The sequence below is a fragment of the Equus quagga genome, chromosome 11, assembly GCF_021613505.1.
Source record: "Equus quagga isolate Etosha38 chromosome 11, UCLA_HA_Equagga_1.0, whole genome shotgun sequence".
Classification (NCBI taxonomy): Eukaryota; Metazoa; Chordata; class Mammalia; order Perissodactyla; family Equidae; genus Equus; species Equus quagga.
The window spans coordinates 114,420,507-114,440,454 of record NC_060277.1 but is presented as its reverse complement, the minus strand read 5'-3'; the positions used below and the strand labels follow the sequence as shown (position 1 = coordinate 114,440,454).

The 19,948-nt window shown below is 58.7% G+C and overlaps 1 protein-coding gene across 1 annotated transcript; it reads right to left on the bottom strand.

Moving 5' to 3' along the window:
• Positions 1–310: 310 nt before the first annotated feature.
• Positions 311–8,401, bottom strand: CHMP6 (charged multivesicular body protein 6). The gene is made up of 8 exons (XM_046676627.1): positions 8,245–8,401; positions 5,559–5,668; positions 5,339–5,426; positions 4,692–4,778; positions 3,736–3,801; positions 3,421–3,501; positions 2,083–2,137; positions 311–1,424 (listed from the first exon to the last, which is right to left on the bottom strand). Exons 1-8 carry the CDS (start codon positions 8,305–8,307, stop codon positions 1,369–1,371), a joined length of 606 nt encoding a protein of 201 aa, XP_046532583.1. The 5' UTR covers positions 8,308–8,401; the 3' UTR covers positions 311–1,368.
• Between the last annotated feature and the right edge of the window lie 11,547 nt (positions 8,402–19,948).

Below are 19,948 nucleotides of genomic sequence, written 5' to 3'. Positions count from 1 at the left end.
AGGAATAAGGAGCGGCCGCCAGCACCCACTAAGGGAGGTGGGGCCAGAGCACCGCCCCGCACCTTGCTGCAGGCAGCGGCCCAGAGGAGCCTGCCAGATCCCAGGGTGTGCTCAGCGCTGGAGCCCGGGCTGCCTTCTGCCCCAGCCAGCCAGAGCTGGCTCCACCTGCTCCTGGGCCCCAGCCTCCTTGTGGCACTGCCTGGGCAGGTGCCCTCAAGTGAGTGCCCCGTGAGGGCCAAGGGACACCAGAGTGGGGAGCCACCTGTAACCCACCCTGGCATTCCCACGCACCCTAGACCACAAGGTGGCAGGCCGTGCAAGCATCGACTTTAATATGGGCTGACCTGTCTGTGGGGCGAGGAGGGTCCCCTTTTTGTTCTTGTTGGGCCCTGAAAGATCATGAGGCCTCTGAGGGACTCTGCTTCTGCTTGCTTCTCACAGACAGAAGTGAAATCCCACTGAGATTGTCTAATTCCAAAATGAGCCGTGAATCAGGGAAGTCATTTCCATCGTCTGGAGCCTCACCAGGCTGCTGACAGCTTGGAGCCGGCAGATCAGGAGAGTCCTGGGTCTCCCACAGGTACCCGAGCCCCAGATGCAGCGACTCCCCTGGACAAATGGGGGGTGCACCTGCTGGAGCTGGCTTCATCAGCACCTCTGGAAGACCCAGCAGGACCTGCTGGCTGTCCTGGAATGTCCCTTCTCAGCAGGCTGAGCCTCTGTACAGACCCACGAGTGACGAGGGGTAGTTAGGGCTTCTGAAGTCATTGATCCAGCAGGGACACACCCCTGCCAGCCTGCCAGCCCACCACCCTCGAGACTGACACAGAAGCACAGAGAGGTTTCCATCCCTGAAGCTACGTGCAAACTGGGCATGTCTGGAAGCCCTGCCAAGGTAGGGACCCTTTAACTGAAGCCCCCTGCCAGCTAGTGGGAGCAGCCGGCTAGTGGGAAGAAGTGAAGAGGAAGTGCGGGGCCCTGGGTGTGCTGCACCTTCCCAGAGAAGAGAGTGCGCTGCGGGGCCACGGCCTGCAGAGCTGCACAGGGCTGGGCCAGGAAGTGTGACCCGGGCCAGGAGTGTCAGGCTGGGCCGTGGTCCCGTGGGAGCCACAGCCTCAGAAGCCGCGTTTGGCTGGAGGGTTTGAATGTTGCCATTTAATCCAGAAATGAGAGCAAGACAGCGGCGCCACAGCAACGCTCCACGGTCATCCTGATGGTGAGCCCCGCGTGCGCCGCACTGCTCCATCAGCACCGGCCGGCCTGGCCTGTGCCGGCCTCCTGGGAGCCCAGTCAGGGCTGGCCGCGTACCCACTCTCTGGGGGCCCAGTCCTTGGGGAACCCCCACGAGTCCCATGTGAGGAGGCTGAGTTACGAGGCTGCCACTGGGTCTGCCTGCCTGGGCCTGGCCTTGACAGCGACTTTCTCTGTGGAGAAAACAAAGAGATGTTTGTCGAGTACAGAGGACTCCATAGGTGGAAGCTTCCAGAGAAGGACAAGAGGAGACAGGGAGCCAGGTCCCAGGGCTTCACGCTCTGGGAAGAGCCTCCACACTCCGGGGGAAGGGAAGTTACAGACAGAAGCCAGGGAGGGCCAACAAACGGAGCCGGCACACAGTGCGAGCACTCAGGATGGGCCAGCAGGTACGGCCCCGCCTCCAGGGCCCAGAGGAGAGGAGCGCCAAGGAGCAGCACGGGGCAGGAAGAAACGTGGAGGAATTACGAAGACAAGTCAGGCCCTGTGGAGAATTTCTGCAGGTGTGTGTTAAGTGATGCCACAGGGAAAGTCATCCCAGGGCTGTGACATTTAGAGGACGGCTGGACCCAGGATAGCCTGCATAGCTAAACTGGCCTTTCCTGGCTCTAATTTTGGGACACACCTCTCCAAACGGGGTTTGGCTCTTACGAGGTTACCGAAAGCCCTTGGAAACCTGAGCCCAACCCCAGGGCGAGGCCCCGAGCCCTGCCTGAGTGGGCGCCAGCAAGCTTGCCCACCAAGCTGAGGAGTGGGAAGCGACAACTGCCAAGCAGGGAGGGCAGGTCCCGCAGAATTCACTGTTCTCCAAAGACAGAACAAGGAGGGTACCTGGGATCTTTTCAGGAAGGGGCTCTGAGGGAACTTCTGGCAGCTCTATTTGTTCCTGCAAGAAACAGAGGAAAGGTCGTGAGACACAATCCCTTAGACGGCCTCTGTCTTTCTCTAGGAAAGGATCCTGTTCACTTACCTGCTCTCAGTTGCCTATAAAACGAACAAGAATCTTCCCGCCCAAAAGCCCCTGAGTGCATCCTTCTTAGCTTCCAGCATCTCTGAGACTCGCTCCAATCACCCCAGGGGCAAAGTGGCCACTAAAGGGTGGCTCCTCCCTGCAGTCTGGACCTGAGGGGCATCCCCGGAGTCCCGGCTCAGTCAGCCAGTGCTAAGACCACGGGCTTTGAGACGGGCGCCCGGGTCGCTCTGGCCTCCACACGGGTCCAGGAGCCGCAGCGGCACCTCTGCTATGGCTTCCCTGAGGTGGCAGCACTCGGGGCTGGGTCTGTGGGGAGCTGGCTGTCCCAGTGAGTGCCGGGCTGCCTCTTGGGCAACATGTGGTGGTTTTACCTCTCAGCTGGCTGCTCTGGCAGCTCACGAGGCACTTGGGCCTTGGGAGGAAGTAAACCAGAGGGCACACAGGGACAACCAAGGGCAGCGAGCAGCAGCGCTCAGATCTGCTCCTCCTGGCTCAGTCTGCAGGACAGGGGCGGCGGGCTGGGGGCACAGCGGGCTGGTGGGCACAGTGGGATCTGGCATGCTGAGCCAGTGGTCCAGAGATGAAGACGCCCTCTGTCAGGGAGCAAATACAGACCTCAAGGCCTGGACGTGACGGTCCAGCCTGCTAGGGGCCTCCAGGGCTGACCTGTGCAGGCCAGGTGCGCAACAGGGAGCAACCCGGACACAAGCGCAGAAAGAAGGCCCACAGGATCGGAAACCACATTAGGGCCCACCAGGGAAGGCCCACCAGGGGGGCCAGGAGTCGGCACGTCCACTCTGTCCAGGTTCACTTGGCCACAGGTCAGTCCAACTGCCTGGAACACTCGGTGGACCGCCCCCGACTGTTCTGTCCAGACCAGTCTCTCGCTACTGTCAGCCAGGTGGATGTGGAGAACCGGCCTCAGTTTGGCCCGTTTCAGGAAGGAAAACCAGCTGCAATACCAGGACTGTGTGCTCAAGTGAAACCCTGTGCAGGTGGTTGCCCAAAGCCAACAACTGCAACAGGCAGGGGCCTCCTGGGGGTCCCGTCACCCGAGTGCCTGCGCTCCGTCCTGGGCGTCCCGTCACCCGAGTGCCTGCGCTCTGTCCTGGGCGTCCCATCACCCGAGTGCCTGCGCTCCGTCCTGGGGGTCCCGTCACCCGAGTGCCTGCGCTCCGTCCTGGGGGTCCCATTACCTGAGTGATTGCATTCAGCTCCTCCAGGATGGCGTCTTCGTCCTCCTGAGTGAAGCTTCCTGCCAACAGCTCATCTATTTGCTGCAAAAGGAGGAGCCAAGGTGAGGAGCATGGCCAGCTGGGGCCGAGGGAAAAGGTGGCCCCTTGTGGAGGAAGGAGAGAGCCCATGGCTGAAGGTCCCTCTCACTTGAGAGAAGACAGCCGCCACGTGCCATGGGATGACACGGCTCTCGTGGGCGGCCGGGGGACATTCACTAAGTTGTAGCTGTACTTGCTGGCTGGCAGGAGCGAGCCCCGGGACGCAGCCACACCTACCCGCTGGTACTCCACCGCCTCCTGCGTCTCGTCCAGGATCCGCTCCACTTCTTCTATGGACATCACCTATTGGTTCAAAGTTTGTGAGTCTTGTCAGTGAGGCAAATGGTAACACCACCTGCATTAAGGCCACCTAGATTGTCAGGGCACAAGGCCCCACCCCTCTGCTCCTGCTTAAATGAAGCCTGACCAAGTGGGACATGACACACCTCTGGTCACTTCTGTCCCAGGCAGGGCTCCACCCAGAGCGGCTACGGCGCCGTCGGACCAGTCTTTCAGAAGCCTCAAGTACACGCCTCAGATTCCTGCTGGCCCTCTCACCCACCTTCGGGCACCCAAACCAACCCTGGCAGTTTCAGGTAAAAGCAAGCAAAAAGTGTAAAAAACTTTCTCTGGGCAGGTGCCTTGATTTATTTTGGGTGGCAAGTTCAAAGCAGCGTCTTTGCTTGACAGGCAGGCACAATGCCACATTCAACACTCAGAAAAGCAGCGTAACCTCAGCTCTCTGTCCAGCCCCACTTACCAAACTCGCCAGGAGGGGTGGGGGTGGGGGTGGGGGCTGTGGCATGGCTCCCCTGGGCCTCGCCTCTCCTTTGACCATCCACCTCCATGCTGCTTCCTGAGACCAGGCTGAGCTCGCCTCCTCCGGGAAGCTCTCCCGATTAGTTCACCACCCCGCTCCCCCACCATAACCCGGCTTTCCCTCTAGTTATCTTAGCATCTGTGGACCCAATTTACAGTTTGTGCCTGTCACCCCATTCAGCTCAACATCCTTGAGTTTGTCTGTCCCACTAGACTGTCACCCTCTCCCAGTAGTGACTGGCTTTCCCATGTTCCTGTCTAGCACAAACACCTCCCAGCTGATGGCCTGGGCACACGTGTGGCCTCAGGGACAAGCCCCCTCTTGTTGCACTGGACTGCCCCTCCTCTCGGCCCCTAGCCCCGTGGGGACCTACCTGGTGCATCTTATTCAGACACTCATTTCCAAACTGCAGCCCTTCCATCACCTTCATTTCAATCTGGGTAAACTCAATACTCTGGACCTGAGGAGGAAACCAGACCAGACCCGCGTGCTCAGGGCCCGCCTCCCACTCCATCCAGATCCACCTACGGGTTACCGACAAAGTGCTTCTGGCCTTGGACAGACTGTCCCGCGCCTCCCTCCTCCCTCTTGCCCTCTCCCGCTGCCCTCACCACTCCTGGGGCCTCAGCAGGACTGACAGGAAGCTGGGAGGGAGCTCAAAGTCCCGCCAACTGCTTACCAGCAGCTCTGGACAACAAGAGTGGAAGCGGAGCTTGGGGCCCTGCTGCCACGGAGCCTCCACGAGCCAGGCACCTCCTCAGTCACCAGAGCAGACCCGCCCACCCTCCCCACCCAGGAGCGGCCCAGCCCCTCAACCACAATCCTGCAAGAGCCAACCTGCCCCAGCCCCTTAGGACTGTCAGGTCCCGTCAAAGATCCTCCTCCACTGCCAGGCCTGACCCTTCCTGAGCCTCCCGTGAGAGGTCCAAGAAAGGACAAGGATCCGTTCCAGTCCTGAGGGGCCCCGTACCGCCCACACAGCCCTGCGGCCCTGGCTGAGTGCTGTCCCCCTTGGCCTACCATTGTCTCCAGGCTGGTGATCTGGTTTTCCGTCTTGTCCAGGAGCTGCTCCCGGTATCGCTTCTTCTTGAGCAGCAGCTTGGCCCGTCTGCAGGGGGAACCCGAGCAGTGACCTGGCAGCCGTGCAGACCGGCTGGCCCGCGCTACCCAGCCTCCCGGGGCGCCCTCACCCCCTGCTGCAGGCCCCCTCGCACACAGCCTGGCCCCGGTGGGCACTCACTCCTTACGGCCATCCCGCAGGAGCTGCCGGGCAATCTCCCGCTCCCGTTCCAGCTGCTGGGTGATCCTCTTCTGGTACTGTTTCAGCTTGTCCCGCTGCTGCTTCAGTTGCTGCCGAGAAAGTAGGCCTCATGTCAACACTGAGCAGACGCTGCACTGGACCCTCCCCAGGCCACCGAGTGCCCATCTGGCCAGCCTGGAGGCTGCAGGGGTCACTGAAGGGACCCTTACAGGCGAGGCAGCCCTAACCGCCACCACTGGAGGTGCACCCTCTGAAGCAGCCCTCTCCATGGGGACAAGACTGCCCCACAGGGGACAGAGGGCAGTAGCTGGACGCAGTCCTGGCTGTCACAGCTGCGGGGTGCTACGGGCATCCAGTGGGTGGAGGCAGGGATGCCACTCGACATCCTGCAAGGAAACAGGGCCGCCCCCCGCACAGAGTCCGCCGGGCCCAATGTCCACAGTGCCGAGCGGAGATCCTGCCCGCAAGTCCACCGCCGCCATCAGCCCGCCCAAACGCCCTCTGCAAGGAGTGAGCGACCACGGGCGGGTCAGGGAGTGCTGCCAGCGCCTCGACAATTCAGAGACAACACAGAAGACGCGGCTGACAGTCTCAAGTGCCACCATCCCACCAGCCACGGGAGGGTTTGGGGCCTCCCCTCCCGGCTTTCCTCCGCTGTGGGCTTCAGCCATTTCCCTCAAGTGTGTTCAGCGTCCCTTCTTGTCACTATCACCGTATCTGAGTGGACAGCATGGCGCACTTGGGTGACATGTTCGCATGATCTCGCCAAGTGCCTTGGACCCGTGTTCTGACCCAGAAAGGAAGCAAGACCATTTACACATGGCAGTCAGTCCTTCCTACTTTAGGCCGTTTACGTTTCTTCCAAATTCCATCATTTCAGGCGATGTGTGAGCAGCCGCGGCACAGGGCATGTCTCACACGTGGGACTCTATCTTTAGGGTCCATTACTGGGAGTTATTTAACCCTGGTCTCCAACACGGTGAGAAATTATGCCCAGCACAGACTCGGTCGGCGCTGTCTGAGGAGTGCTTCACAGCTCCCCCCACACCACGTTCTCTTGAGCGTCTCCCCAGTGCCCCTCACAGCCTGCGGCTCAGGCTCGGTGACGACTGCGTGTCCTCTCCCTGCTGCAGTGTCAGGCGCCCAGTGTTCCGGTCCCACAGCCCGCATGCCCCACGGGCAACCTACATGCCTGGTCCTCCCACCTGTGGCTGCCTTTCCTCCCCGGGACACTGGGCACCCGCCCCCGCAGGGCCCAGCCATGCTGGCTGTGTACAAAGTATCAGAGAGGAGCCAAAGGGAGGCAGGTGTGGCCAGACTGTGTAAAACATAAGGTCTCAGCAGAGGGTCACAGGACAGCACACCCGACCCTGAAGTTTCCCAGCTCAGCTTTTCATCCCAGGACGACATCAGGCACTTGAACTCCAACAGGGAGAACGAGCAAGCCCTGCATTGCCTGCAGAGCCCCACATGAGCGAATCCTGGGCAAGTGGAAAAGCCTCCTGGAAGAGAAACCCTAAGGGGAGTCTTTAGAGAAGACTCGCCTAGGAGGCTTCCTGCTCAGCCAGAGGAGGTGCTGTCAGCCAGGAAGTGGAGGGGGGAGCTGGCACCCTGTGGGGCAGGCCAGGCGGGACCTTGCTGTTCCCTGGGACCCGACCACTAGCTCCGGAGCGCTTCCTGACCCTCTTCCCATCAAGCACCCAGACCTGTGCAGATTTTCTCTAGCGAGAAACACGCCTGTTATCTCTTCCTCATCTGGGGAACCTCGGCTAAGAACCGTTCCTAACTTACGGTTTCACAAATCAACGTAAAAAACATGTCATTTGAATTCATTTGTCTCAGTATGAAAATAGCGTATTTTTGCTGCAGAAAATTTAGAAAAGAGAGCATGAGCAAACGTGACCTCTGCTCCCCTCTGGGACCATCTCCTTCCCGACAGGTTTTTCTCCTTACAAAAATGGGTTCATCGGGACACACCGTTTCACTTAACACACCATCCGACTCTTTCCACGGAAACTAACTTTTACACGGAGCTCTCCCGGAAGAGACTCTCGAATCTACAAGTAGGAACATCGCCACCATCACCAGAGACCCGCGAGGGCGCGGTCGGCACAGGCTCCGCCTCGGGGACAGAGCAGGACGCCGAGATTAGAGCGCGGACGGCGGCAGACGCCGAGCCCACCCCGACCCGTAGCCGCAGGCCGCGGCCGCCCCTCGCCCTCTTTAAAGCCCCGTCGCGGGAGCCCGGCCCCGGTCCCCAGGCCTCCCGCCGAGCCGGCAGCGCAGGCGTGGACGCCGACCCGGGGCCCGACCGACGGCCCGGGGGGGCAGGACCGCAGGACCGCGCGACGCGCCCCCGCCCCGGAGTCGCAGTCAGGGCGGAGCCGCCGCCCGGGTCGCGCGGTCCACGAGCGGTCGAGTTCGACCAGGTCCGCGGGAGCGCGGCCCGCGGAGGGGTCCTGGGCGGCCGGACGCGCACCCGCGAGACCCCGGCAGCCCGGCCCCCGCGGGCCCCGAGGCCGGGAGCAGCCGCCCGTCGGCCCTCCCCCGGGGCTGGGCAGCGGAGGCGCCGGCGCCCGCGGCCGGGCGGGAGGACAGCCCTGCGCCGCCCTGCCTCAGTTTCCCCGCCCCGCCCCCACCCTGCCCGCGGGGCTCCGCCCCTCACCAGGATGGCCTTGTCCTGCTCCGTCACCCGGCTCTGCTTCTTGCGGCCGAACAGGTTGCCCATGGCGCCCCCGGCCCGCGCCCCCGGCCCGGCCGAGCCCCAGCAGCGCCCTCGCCCTCGCGGCCGCCGTAGTCCCGATCCGCCCCGCTACGGCGGCCGCGCGGGGCCAGGCGCCGCAGAACGCGAACCGCGCGGAGGGCGGAGCCGCGCGTCGGAGCCCGGGTTCGAGTCCACCCCTCACCGTCTCGGCGCCGGCCGCCAACACAGAGGCGCCCTTGGACCTGCACAGAGAAGTGGCAGATATAAAATGACAGTAGGGCCCGGACTGCTCTCGATGGTGTATTTCATGTGCATTGCCAGAATGGCCCCACCTGTGCAGATGGAGACTAAAAGTTCCAATCTCCTGTTTAGGTGGGATCTTTTCAAGTTAACCGGGTGGACAGTCTCCCGAGGTGGCCAGAAATATTGTGCATGAGGCAGTGCCCCCTGGCAGGTGCTGGCCACAAAATGCTGCATTTAGTTACGTACAACTGTTTGGGCTTAAAAGTCCGCTGAAATGCTTCCTGGGCAGCACATGTCCACCCGGCCATCCTGCCCAGATAACTTCTTTCTCTCACCACCACTCTGTGTCCTCCTGGCCTGTTGGTCAGTGCCCGGCTTTGTCCAGCATGGCCCCATCTAAACTTCTGGCTCCATGTCCTCTGGCAGAATCCCCCTGCTCTTTGGGGTAAGAAACATTCATGGGGCTTTGGGGGTTATAGGGCGGGAGCCACTCACACCTGCAGCCCTGGTTCCCACCTGTGTGTCCCAGCACACAGGGTCTCTGGTTCAGAGTGTACACTGCACCTCACAGGACAGCACCCAGCTCTGTCTGGTCAGCCCGTCCAGCCTCCTTGGCAGAGGATGCTCTTTAGTGAGGCTTCGCCCAGGACGCAAATGTCTGTGCCCACTCTGAGAGGTCCATGCACATACCTCTTCCTCAGATTTCCTTGTGACCAACCTTCCAGTCCTGTTTCTTCCAAGTCCCTCACCATCCAGTCAAACTGTTAGCAGCTGTCTATGATTCAACACAGATTCATACTCCTCACCATCTCTCACTCCACGTATAGTGGACAAACAAATGTACCATTCAAAGTTCTATCCCCTGGGAGGATTTTCCTTCATCGCTGCCCTTCAGGGTCGCTCCTGAATGGGCTCGTAATGCTGCAGCCCTGCACACCAGCGTAGTGTGCAGACCATCTGTATACAGGCTGGAGTTTTTTCTTTGTCAGTCGAGCGGACATAAGGAGTACCCAGGAGGCCACAGGCGTGGCTTGCGGGAGAGGAGTTGATGTTGAAGAAATCTGAGCCACCCGCTCAAGCAGCTTCCTTGTCCCTTCCAGACCTGTCCAAGCCCAGTCTCCTATTCTGCTTCCACGTGATGGCAGAGCGCTGCTGTGCATGCCTGACTTCGTGGCTGCAAGGGTCAGACAACACCCAGATCACAGTGTGACGCTCAAGCTGCATGATACCCCTTATTAGGTGTTCGGACTCTACTAAGGCCAGCAGCAAGCCAGAAACTGCTGCTCAAGAGAGTAATTGTGACATGCTCCTGACTTTGGACCCCAGAACCTTCACCGAGATGAGGGGCCCCTGCATTTTCATGGGGCTTACCTCCCATCCTCTGGTTTGCGTCTGTCTTACTAAGTCATATCAAGTCCCGCCTCCTCCCTGCTCCTCAGGTCCAATAAGCGTGCCGTCAGTGGATCAGCGAGACGTTTGTGGAATTGCCGCTGTCTCATGGAAGACAGCAGCCCAGTGACATGACTCTGAGTCAAGACTGTGAGGGTGTACGGTTGGCCAGCCCAGGTCAAAGCAAACCACTTCTCTTGGTCTTTGCAAATTGGCGTGGAGGGAAGAAGCACTCGCCAGGCCGACAGGTGCCGGGGGTGTGTTGGTTTGCTCCAGAAAAAACACTCCTTGTGGGACAGCAGCTGCAATTGGACTCACCACCTGATTAAATTTACAGTGACCCATCTCCTGAGCCCTGCATGGACCAAACAGGCGAGTTAACTAGGGGTGTGCTGGGTGTCGCCACACCCGTGCCTTTCGCAGCCGTGGCGGCGTCACCAATCCCGGCGCTCCCCCAGGGCCGCAGCATTGCTTTGAGTTTATGGTCTTGGCAGGGACGGAAGTGGCTCCTCTGAACCCTTCTTACCATAATCGCCCTGATGAGAGGCAAAACGTGGATTCTGCCAGTTGCCAAGTGTTTCTGGTCCAATTATACGTTCGAGAACTGCAGGGTGGGTCTGCGGGCTAACTGGACCCAGTGTGAGTCAGCCTGGGGCTGAGACTCCACATGCCCTCTGACCACTGTGACCCCCCTGGGCTGGCGGCTCTCAGTGGTGTCTTGGGTCCCCAGGATTTAGCATCTGTTTAAAGCCAGTGTCTCGGAATTGCTGACGTGCTTGGGTATTTCCTTGCCCCCATGCACAGTGACTTCAGTGAGCAGGTGCAGGGCCCTCTGGGGATGGTGTGGAAGTGGATTTATGGTATTACTTGCGGCAATGCTTCAGGGTCCTTCCTCAGGAGACCCCCACCACCACCACAGGGTGCTGGGGAGTGGGACCGACTGGAGGAGGTCTGCAGGAAGCAGCCCACGGGTGGTGGGGAAACTCACTGAAGAGCCTCGGGCATGCCCAGCGCCGGCAGCTGCAGCACAGGAGGAGGAAAGCATGCTGGAGCCAGGGAGGGAAGCCCCCTCCTCTGCTGGGCCTGGTGGTGTCGCCCCAACGCTCTACTGATGAAGCCACCATTGGGCTGGCAAAGAGAGATGTGTGCAGGGTCTGGCTCCATCATCACAAGCCAGCTGAAGAAGGTGAGTCCCCGGAGGGCCTTTACTTAGTGATGTTCCGTGACTTCTGAGACCAGGTCATCAAAGGTGACACTTGGGATGTCTTTTGGGATGCTCGCTCTTGGAACTCAGCCATCAAGTCAGAGGAGCCAGGCAGCCCCTGGGGAGGCCTGCATGGAGAGGAGCTGCCAGCCAGCACCACCTGCCCCCATGTGAGTGCCTTGTCTTGGAGGGGGGATCCTGGTCCCCATCGGCTGGGCCCCCCAGCTGACATCGCACGGGGCAGGGGTGAGCCGCCCCTGCTGACTCCGCCTGAACTGCAGGTCTGTGAGCTGCATGAATGGTGCTGGTGGTTTTAAGCTGTGAAGTCTGGGGTGGTTTGTTTCACAGCAGCAGATACAGACGATGGTCAGGCACCTCGGGAAGGCGGGGGCAGGTGTGCGGTGCAATCTTCTCCGACTCCTTCCCAGGGGAACCTGTTCTCCGCTCTGGTCCGGGCCCGCAGTCCTGGAACTGTGAGTCCTGGGTGCTAGGTCACGACTCTCTGAGGTGTTTCATGTCAGATCTCCATTTGCCAGATCTGGACTTCTTCCTTAATAATCAGTTTCAGCTTCCCTAGGCTCTCCTTATTTTTCAGTTCTGGGGGCGCTTGACCAGCTGGCCAGTGGCCGGGGGCCCTGAGTGCCATGCATCGTGAATCCTGCTCTGACTTTGCTGCCCTTTTCGGTGGCCCTGCCCACCCTCTCTGGGCCGTGCCCCTCCCAGTCGGGGGACCAGTCTTGATGGCAGCACCTCTGCCGTCGGTCCTGGTCTGCTGACCTCGCAGAGCTGTCCGAGAACCTGCATCCCCACAAGGAGTTCTCAGGGCCTCTGTCAAGCGAGTGTGCTTCGTGCCCACGATGGGAACTCAGCAAGTGAGTGGCACCTGATAAATTCATGCCCCGTCCTTCTCTCCCTTGGGGTCTCTCTTCTGCATTATACCAGGAACCTCGGCAGCTCGGCTAGGCCATGTGAAGTCCAAGTTTCCAGTAACAAAGGAGCAAACTGTTAAGGCTTCTCACAGATGGAAGCAGACAGTCGGTCCCAGAGTCTCTGGAGAGCATGTTGTGTCGCCATGCAGCTCGGTTGGTGCTGGTTGCCCTGCTCTCCTGTGAGGTCGCTGCACAACTCTCCAGTCTGAGTCAGCAAATCTTCGTTTTTGTGGGTGCGACAGAGGGCCGCTTAGCTCCCTGGGCTCACCTGGGATCTCACCACAGCTGTGGGCCTGGAGGCAACGAGGGGCCGCGGGGTGGGGTGTTGAGGAGAATCCGCCTCCCCTTCGCACAGAGCTGCTTCAGGTGTGGTCTCCCCGAGAGGGGGCCGCTTTGGACAGGGAGGAGGGCCCCTTCTGCTGGCAGGCAAGCCTTAGCGGATTATTGGGGGGGGCGTCAAGGTCAGTCCACTCAACTCTCTGCGTTCCAACTCTTCATACTCAATGTTCTGACTTGGTGAGGCTGAGAATTCAATCTGCGTTGTAATCCTACAACCCGCAGGGTGAAACCTAGGTAATGATTTCCAGATACGATGGTCCTGCCACAGGAAACGAGATTTTCTTTTACAGCAGTCCCACACGGCTCCTGAGTTTCTGACTCTAGCTTGAGCTGAGAATTTAAAGCCCCTTGCTTGTCATTTTGAAAAATGTAATCTTCCCAGTACAGTCAGAAACCACCAGCCCTCCCACGGCTCCCCCAGAATGTTGCTTTGCAGCTGTTTCTTGGGCTCCAGAAACTGGCTTCAGGAGACACTTCGTTCTAGGCGATCACAGAAAAGGGTTTTGCCGCAGCTCGCCTCGACTACCTGACCCTGTTTCTCACAGACTGCGTTAGTCTGCTCGGGCTGCCAGGACAAAGTCCCACAGGCTGAGTGGCTTAAACATCAGAAATCTATTCTCTCACAGTCCTGGAGGCTAGAAGTCTGAGATCAAGATGTTGGCCGGCTGGCTCCCGCTGAGGCCATGAGGGAGAATCTGTTCCAGGCCTCTCTCTCAGCTTCTGGGGGTTTGCCAGCAATCTTCGGTGCTCCTTGGCATGTGGAAGCATCACCCTGATCTCTTCCTCCGTCCTCACGTGGCGCTCTCCTCGTGTGCAGCTCTGTGTCCAAATTTGCCCTTTCACAAGGACACCAGTCATATTGGATCAGGGCCCACCCTAGTGATCTCAGGTAACTTGATTACCTTTGTAAAGACCCTATTTACTGGGGGTTAGGACTGCAACATATGAATTTGGGGGTGGGGCATAATTCAACTCCTAATGCAATAACGAGATCATCACTTCATATAACCAGCTCTGGATTTCTGTCTTCGCAGATTGTCTCCTGGAATGACTTCTGGCACTAACTTCCGCCTCACTCAGGGTTTGCACAGGAAAGCAGGCACCTGTCTGGGCATTTCAAGCTGCAGGTGTTGTAGTAATACAGAGGTTCAGCGCTTCAAAACAGTCGACAGGCTGCAGGAATGAAGCTTAGGGGTCCCATCCCTGCTCTTGGGGGCACAGTGAGCTTTCAGACTCAGGAGCGTGCAGGAAACACTCAGTGACGGTGCTCACTGCCTTCAGCCCTGGGCATGCTGTGCAATCGTACCTGCCAACGCCCCCGGTCGGCCTGCTAACCCGGAGGAATGAGGATGTGGATTTTGCTCCCTTTCCACGGCTTCCTATTGGTGGAAATTGGCCTGAAACCCCCATGCGAGGGCTTCCAGAGAAGGTTTCCTCGAGGAGGTGCCATTTGGGGTGTCCATCACGTGACTCACAGATCCAGGGGAAGGCAAACCGTGTGAAAATGTGGTCCTTGTGGGGGGCCAGTAATGTAAACAGGACGTCGTCATCAATAGGGCCACTGGAGGCCTGGGGAGGGGGTGCTGGCAGCCGCTCGGAGGTGACCCCAGGCCTTTTGGGTGCAGATGACATAAGCTGAACCTTAATCAACTTGGGCAAACTGCAGCTGGCTGCCGCAGTGACCAGCGTGGGAAGCCATCCTGGACTCTCTGTTCCTCATCCCTCCTTCCCTGGCCACCTTGTCTTCCATCTCTGGGGCCTCATCCTCCACAGGCGCCCACCTCCCCGGGCCTCCATTCATCACTCCCACACAAGGGCTCTGATTGGCTTCCCTCCCTGGGCCAATCCGCTGTTGCCGTGGCGGATAAGGAACGATGATTGGCCCAACCTGAGCGTCGTGCCCGCGCCTGAGCCAATCCGCAGAGGAGAGGGCGGGGCGGGGTCCGCAGGAGGCGGGCGCTCCCGTTCACACTGCTGGCCGAGTGGAGGGAATTTCCTCCCAAACAGGCGCTTTCCAGGGTCACGAAATACCGGTTGTCCCTGGGACAGGCCGTGTGTGAGTGCGTGGGTCATGCTGATACCTGGCTCAGGCCAGGACACCCCAGGGGAGGCTGAGTTGGGGGGCTGGCTGGTGGGGTGCAGGCGGGATGTAAGGGGAACGTACGCAAGAAGGCTGAGTTGAGGGGTTAGTGGGGTACAGATGCAGCTTTAACACGTGGCAAGACGGCGTGTGAAGAGTTTTCAGTGGTTCTGGTCAGGGGTCCTGAGCGTCAGACCAAGGAGGTGGTGACAGAAGAAGCAGAGAATGCGGGATAAGCCAAAGAACATTCTGAAAGAAGTCAAAAGACTATAGGCAAATTCCCAGGGGAAGTGTGAGTGCCCAGGAAACGGTGCTGAAGACACGGATGAGAGTGTTATCGGGACCTGCTGCGTGGACACCACCATGGGAACCAACAGACTGGGGGAGCCCCGGGGCCTTGGGAGGGTTGGGGAGGGGTCAGTTCTGAGAGGCCCGGGCTATAACGAGGAGACCCAGGAAGGAGACCCAGGAGGGGCTGCAGTGGGGAGGCCCAGGAGGGGCTGCAGTGGGGAGGCCCAGGAGGGGCTGCAGCGGGGGAGGCCCGGGAGGGGCCCCAGGGAGGCCTGCCCTGCTGGTGACCCTTGAGGAACCTGGGTGAGTGGAGACGCTGGGCTTCAGAGTCAAGGGCTGAGACATATCTTTTGGGGGCTTGAGAGCAGAAGAGACGGGGCTGCGGGGGCATCCACCTCCTTGCTGGAGGCCTTGCGCTGATTGCTCCACCGGCCTGCTGTTGGGCAGCAGCGAGCCCCGCGGTGGACACATGGTGGCGCTGCAGGACAGCCTGGCGGCCACGCGGCAACACCAGGACCAGGGACCTGGGGCGGCTCCCTGCAGGGTCAGCACTGCCAAAGAGCTAGCACTCCAGCACCGTGCACCCCTATAGCCTGCACTTGGGCATCCAGCACCCCGCATCCTGCACTCTGCAGCCAGCAACCCAGCATCCCGGTACCCCAACATCCTGCGCCCGGCACCAGCAGGCAGTGGCCCCTGGGAGTCCTTGCAGGAAGGCGGGTCCAAGAACCCTGGGTCGGGTAGGGAGAGGACCTGGATGGGGGCAGGAGGAACTGCCAGGGATCTTCCCCGGCTGGGAGAAGTCATCCTTCTGCCCATCCATCCACTCGTTTGTTCCTTCATCCACTCACTCGTTCACTCATTCATCCACTCACTCACTCATCCATTCGTTCATGTATCCACCCGCTGATTCACTCATTCGTCCACTCACGCATCTGTTCATCCATCCATCCCTCCATTCATTCCTTCGCTCATTCAGCACTTACCAGGTGCCGGCTCTGCTCGGGGTGCTGGGGTCCCTGCTGCCCTGGGTGTGCATATGGCAGGGGTCACAGAGTGATGAGGGTGGAGGGACATCAGGTCAGTGATCAGGAAAGGCTTCCTTGAGGAAGCAGCATCTGATCTCAAGAGCACTGCAGACAGAGGGACAGTGAGGAGACCATGTAGGGACAGACCAGCGTGCAGGATGGGGGTACAGGGCCCCGGGCTTGTCTGTTTCTGATTCTCTGTGAGCTGGAGGCTGCTGGCCCTAACTGGGGAGGCGCTGATCTAACCTGGATTTTGAAAAGTGGCTCTGGCCGCTCCCTCGTGGAGAGAAGGGGTCGTCATGGGAAACAACTCGGAGACTGAGGGTCGTCTGGGAAGAGTAGGTGGGCAGGGAGGGTGGCAGGGGCCGTGAGGGGAGGGGTGTCAAGAACGAGCAGCTGGGTGGATGGGGTGGTTTTGGGGATAATCGCAGCAGACACACACCTGTCTACACCACTCAGTCCTCATAACAGCCCATGAGGGGAACACGGGAGAAACCGAGGCACAGAGGAGTTTGTCACTTGCCCGAGGTGGAGGTGGGGTTTGAACCCCCGGCCGTGGGGGTGGGTGGGAGGGGAATGGACTGAAGGGCTGCTGCAGCTGCAGTGGTCCCCAGAGGAGTGATGGTGGCCTGAACCAGGCAGGGGAGCAGACAGGGCGACATGAACCTGGAAGGCCAAGGGCAGGGCTTGCTTCCTGTGGATGTGAACAGGCGAGGCTGGTCCTGAGCTGAGGATTTTGATCTCCTTTGCGTTGTGCTGTGGCTGTGCGGTGGTCTGAGGCCTGAGAAGGGTGCCGGGGGATGGGAGAGTGGAGAAGGGGGACTTCCTGGCAGGGAGAACCCTGGGTGTGGGGCACAGAAGCCGGGACAGGGGGTCGAGTGCTGGGAGAGGCGGTGTCAGCTGCTGCTGCAGGAGGCTCGAGTGTGGCCAGGGTCCAGAAGGGCCCTTGGGTCGTCCCCTCCCACCCTGTGCCTGAGCTGGTCTGCCTGACCGGAGGACCAGGGCGGAAGTGATGCACAGCACTTCCCACACTGGGTCATGAAAGACACGGGGCCTCCAGCCTGACAGCAAGCCCACAGGAGGCCCCCAGCCAGAACCACCCCACTCGGTGGCTCCGGATTCCTGACCCTGGGCTGCTGTGAGATGATGAACGTCTGTCCTGTAAGCTGCTGGGTGTGGGGCACTCTGTCATGTGGTGGTGGGTGATGCTAAGTGCACTGTGACAACCCACCCCCAAGCTCAGTGCCCAGAGTGGCTTAGCTGCCTCAGGGTCAATCATCACGCGGCTTGAGTGGCCGGGGACCCTGTCCCCAGCTGGTCTCGTGGCTGTTGGTGGGAGGGCTCCCACGGGGCTGCCCACTCACCATGTGGCTCCTCCAGAGCCAGTGATCGGGGCCTGGTGGCCGGGGCTCCTGGCTTCGTGCCCCCTGGAGCGCAGGGCCCTGGGGCTGCGCAGGCTGGCCCGGCCCGTCGGAAATCCTCCTGGCCGTCGTTATCCCGAGAGTCCTGGCCTTGTCTCTGCCGAGCTCCTGCATCCCTGTCCTTCCTCTTGACTTATGCGGAGTAAAGAGACCTGTTTCCCACGAGCAAAACCCCCAACTCAAACCAGACCAACCCGAGGACACGCTCCAGAGCCACGTTCCCTGGCATCGTTTTGTCTTTTCTTTAACCGAGGTGAAATTCGCGTAACATACGATTAACAAAGTGCACAGTTCAGTGGCCTGTGGTGCATTCACCACGCTGGGCAACCACTGCATTTCTCTAGTGCCAGGACATTTTCATCTCAAAAGGAAACCCCGTATCCATTAGCAAGCACTCCGCATTCCCCCTCCCCAGCCGCTGGTGGCCACTGATCTCCTTTCTGCCTCTGCGCTGATAGGTGTATGTCCGTACGTGTTCTGGACAGTTCACATGAAAGGAATCGTGCATCCTGGGGCCTTTTGTGTCTGCTTCTTTCACTCAGCAGCACATTTTCCACGTCCACCCATGTTGTTGCGTGTGTCAGGACGCGGTTCCTTTTGTGGTTGAATAATATGCCACTTTGTGGATTTACCACGTTTTGTCCACTCGCTGCAGGATGCTTGGGTTGTTTCTACCGTTTGGCTATTGTGAATAGTGCTTCTGTGAACATTTGTGTACAAGTTTCCGTGTGGACGTGTTTTCATTTCTCTTGGGTATAAACCTAGGAGTGGAATTGCTGGGTCAGATGGTAATTCTATGTTTAACTTTTTAAGGAACCCTCAAACTGTTCCACAGCAGACGCACCATTTTACCCTCCGCCCAGCCGTGTACGAGGGTTCCAGTGTCTCCACGTCCTCGCCAACACTTGCTATTTTCCGTTTTCTTGAATAAAGTCGTCCTGGTGGGTGCGAAGTGCTATCTCACTGTGGTTTTGATTTGCGTTTCCCTAGTGACTAATGAGCCAGCCCCGGTGGGCTAGTGGTTAAGATCTGGCGCTCTCGCTGCCATGGCCCAGGTTCATCTCCTGGTCCGGGAACCACACCACCCGTCTGTTGGTTGTCACACTACAGGGGTTGCACGTTGCTGTGATGCTGAAAGCTATGCCACCAGGATTTCAAACACCAGCAGTGTCACCCATGGTGGACAGGTTTCAGCGGAGCTTCCAGACTAAGACAGACTAGGAAGAAGGAACTGGCCACCCATTTTCGAAAAAACTGGCCATGAAAACCCTGTGAACAGCAGTGGAGCGCTGTCTGATCGAGCGGCTGGAAGGCGAGAGGATGGCGCAGAAAGCCCAAGCGGGTTCCGCTCTGCTGTGCACCAGGCGCTAGGTGTTGGAATCCACTCGACAGCACTAACAACAAATGACTAATGACGCTGAGCATCTTTTCATGGGCTTGTTGGCCATTTGAACCTCTTCTTTGGAGAAACGTCTAGTCAAATCCTTTGTCCATTTTTTAACTGGGCTGCTTGTCCTCTGGTTGTCGAGTTGTAAGAGTCCTTTATATGTTCTGGATGTTAAACTCTTATCAGACACATGATTTGCAAATATTGTCTCCAGTTTTTCTAGAGGTTGGCTTTTTCGCATTCTTGATAAGCTCTTTTGGTGCATAACAGTTTTTCATTTTTATGAAGTCCAATTTATCTATCTTTTCTTTTCTTGCATGTGCTTCTGGTGTCAAATCTAGGAATCCATTGCCGTACTCGAGGTCATGAGGATTTACCCTGATGTTCTTTTCTCAGGAGCTTTATAGTTTCAGCTCTATTTGTATTTAGGCTGTTGATGCATTTTGAGATAGTTTCCGTATGTGGTGTGAGGTGGGGTCCACCTTTTTTCTTTTGCATGTGGGTGTCCCGCTGTCCCAGAACCATCTGTTAACAGACTATTCCTCCCCCGCTGAATGGTCTTGTCATCGTTGTTGAACATAATTGCCACAGATGTTCGGCTGTGCTGGGGGCTCTGTGCTGTAGTCCGCTGGTCTGTGAGTCTGTCCTTATGCCAGGACCGCACTGTCTTGATTCCTGTAGCTTTGTAGTAAGTTTTGAAACAGGGAAGTACAAATTCTTCAACTTTTTCTTTCTCAGTATTGTTCTGGCTAAATAGGGGCCCCTCGCAATTCCACATGAACTTGAGGGTTGGTCTTCCATGTTGATGGGATTCACTGAACCTGCGGATTGCGTTCGGGATGTTGCCGTTTAGCAACATTAGGTCTTCTCATCCATGAACGAGATGCCTTACCGTGTGTTTAGGTTCCCTTTGATGGTTTGAGCAGTGTTTTGCAGTTTTCAGTGTAAGGGTCTTTCGTCTCCTTGGTTAAATCTGTTCCTGTGTATTTTATTCTTGTTGATACTACTGTAAAGGGAACTGGTTCCTTAATTTCCGTTTCAGATTGTTCACTGCTGGCGTGCCGTCTGTTTTCTTCTCCAGTCCAGTAAGTTCCGGTAAATAGCAAAAAAGAAGGAGAACTCCACATGATCCCAGCTTTGTCTTTGTTGTGGTTGTCGCTGGCCTCTGCCTCCTTCCTTGAGGGGCTGGGGCCGCTCAGCTCACAGGCCGCAGGGGTGGGTGTCCTGTGTGTGGCTGGGGCTCTCTGGTGGCCAGCTGGGTGCTGGAAGTGCCTGGCTGGCCCCTCCAGTTGAGGGGAAGCTGGGCTCACCGTGCAGGATGGGGTGGGCTGTCCTAGTCCCCAGGCCCTTCCTC

Excerpts from the sequence above, each read along its gene's own strand:
- CHMP6 (XM_046676627.1), bottom strand. The coding sequence starts at position 8,307 with ATGGGCAACCTGTTCGGCCGCAAGAAGCAGAGCCGGGTGACGGAGCAG. Across the intron at positions 3,802-4,691 it reads GTCTGAATAAGATGCACCAG|GTGATGTCCATAGAAGAAGT; the intron begins GTAGGTCCCCAC and ends TTGAACCAATAG. Across the intron at positions 1,425-2,082 it reads CCTTCCTGAAAAGATCCCAG|AGAAAGTCGCTGTCAAGGCC; the intron begins GTACCCTCCTTG and ends TTTTCTCCACAG.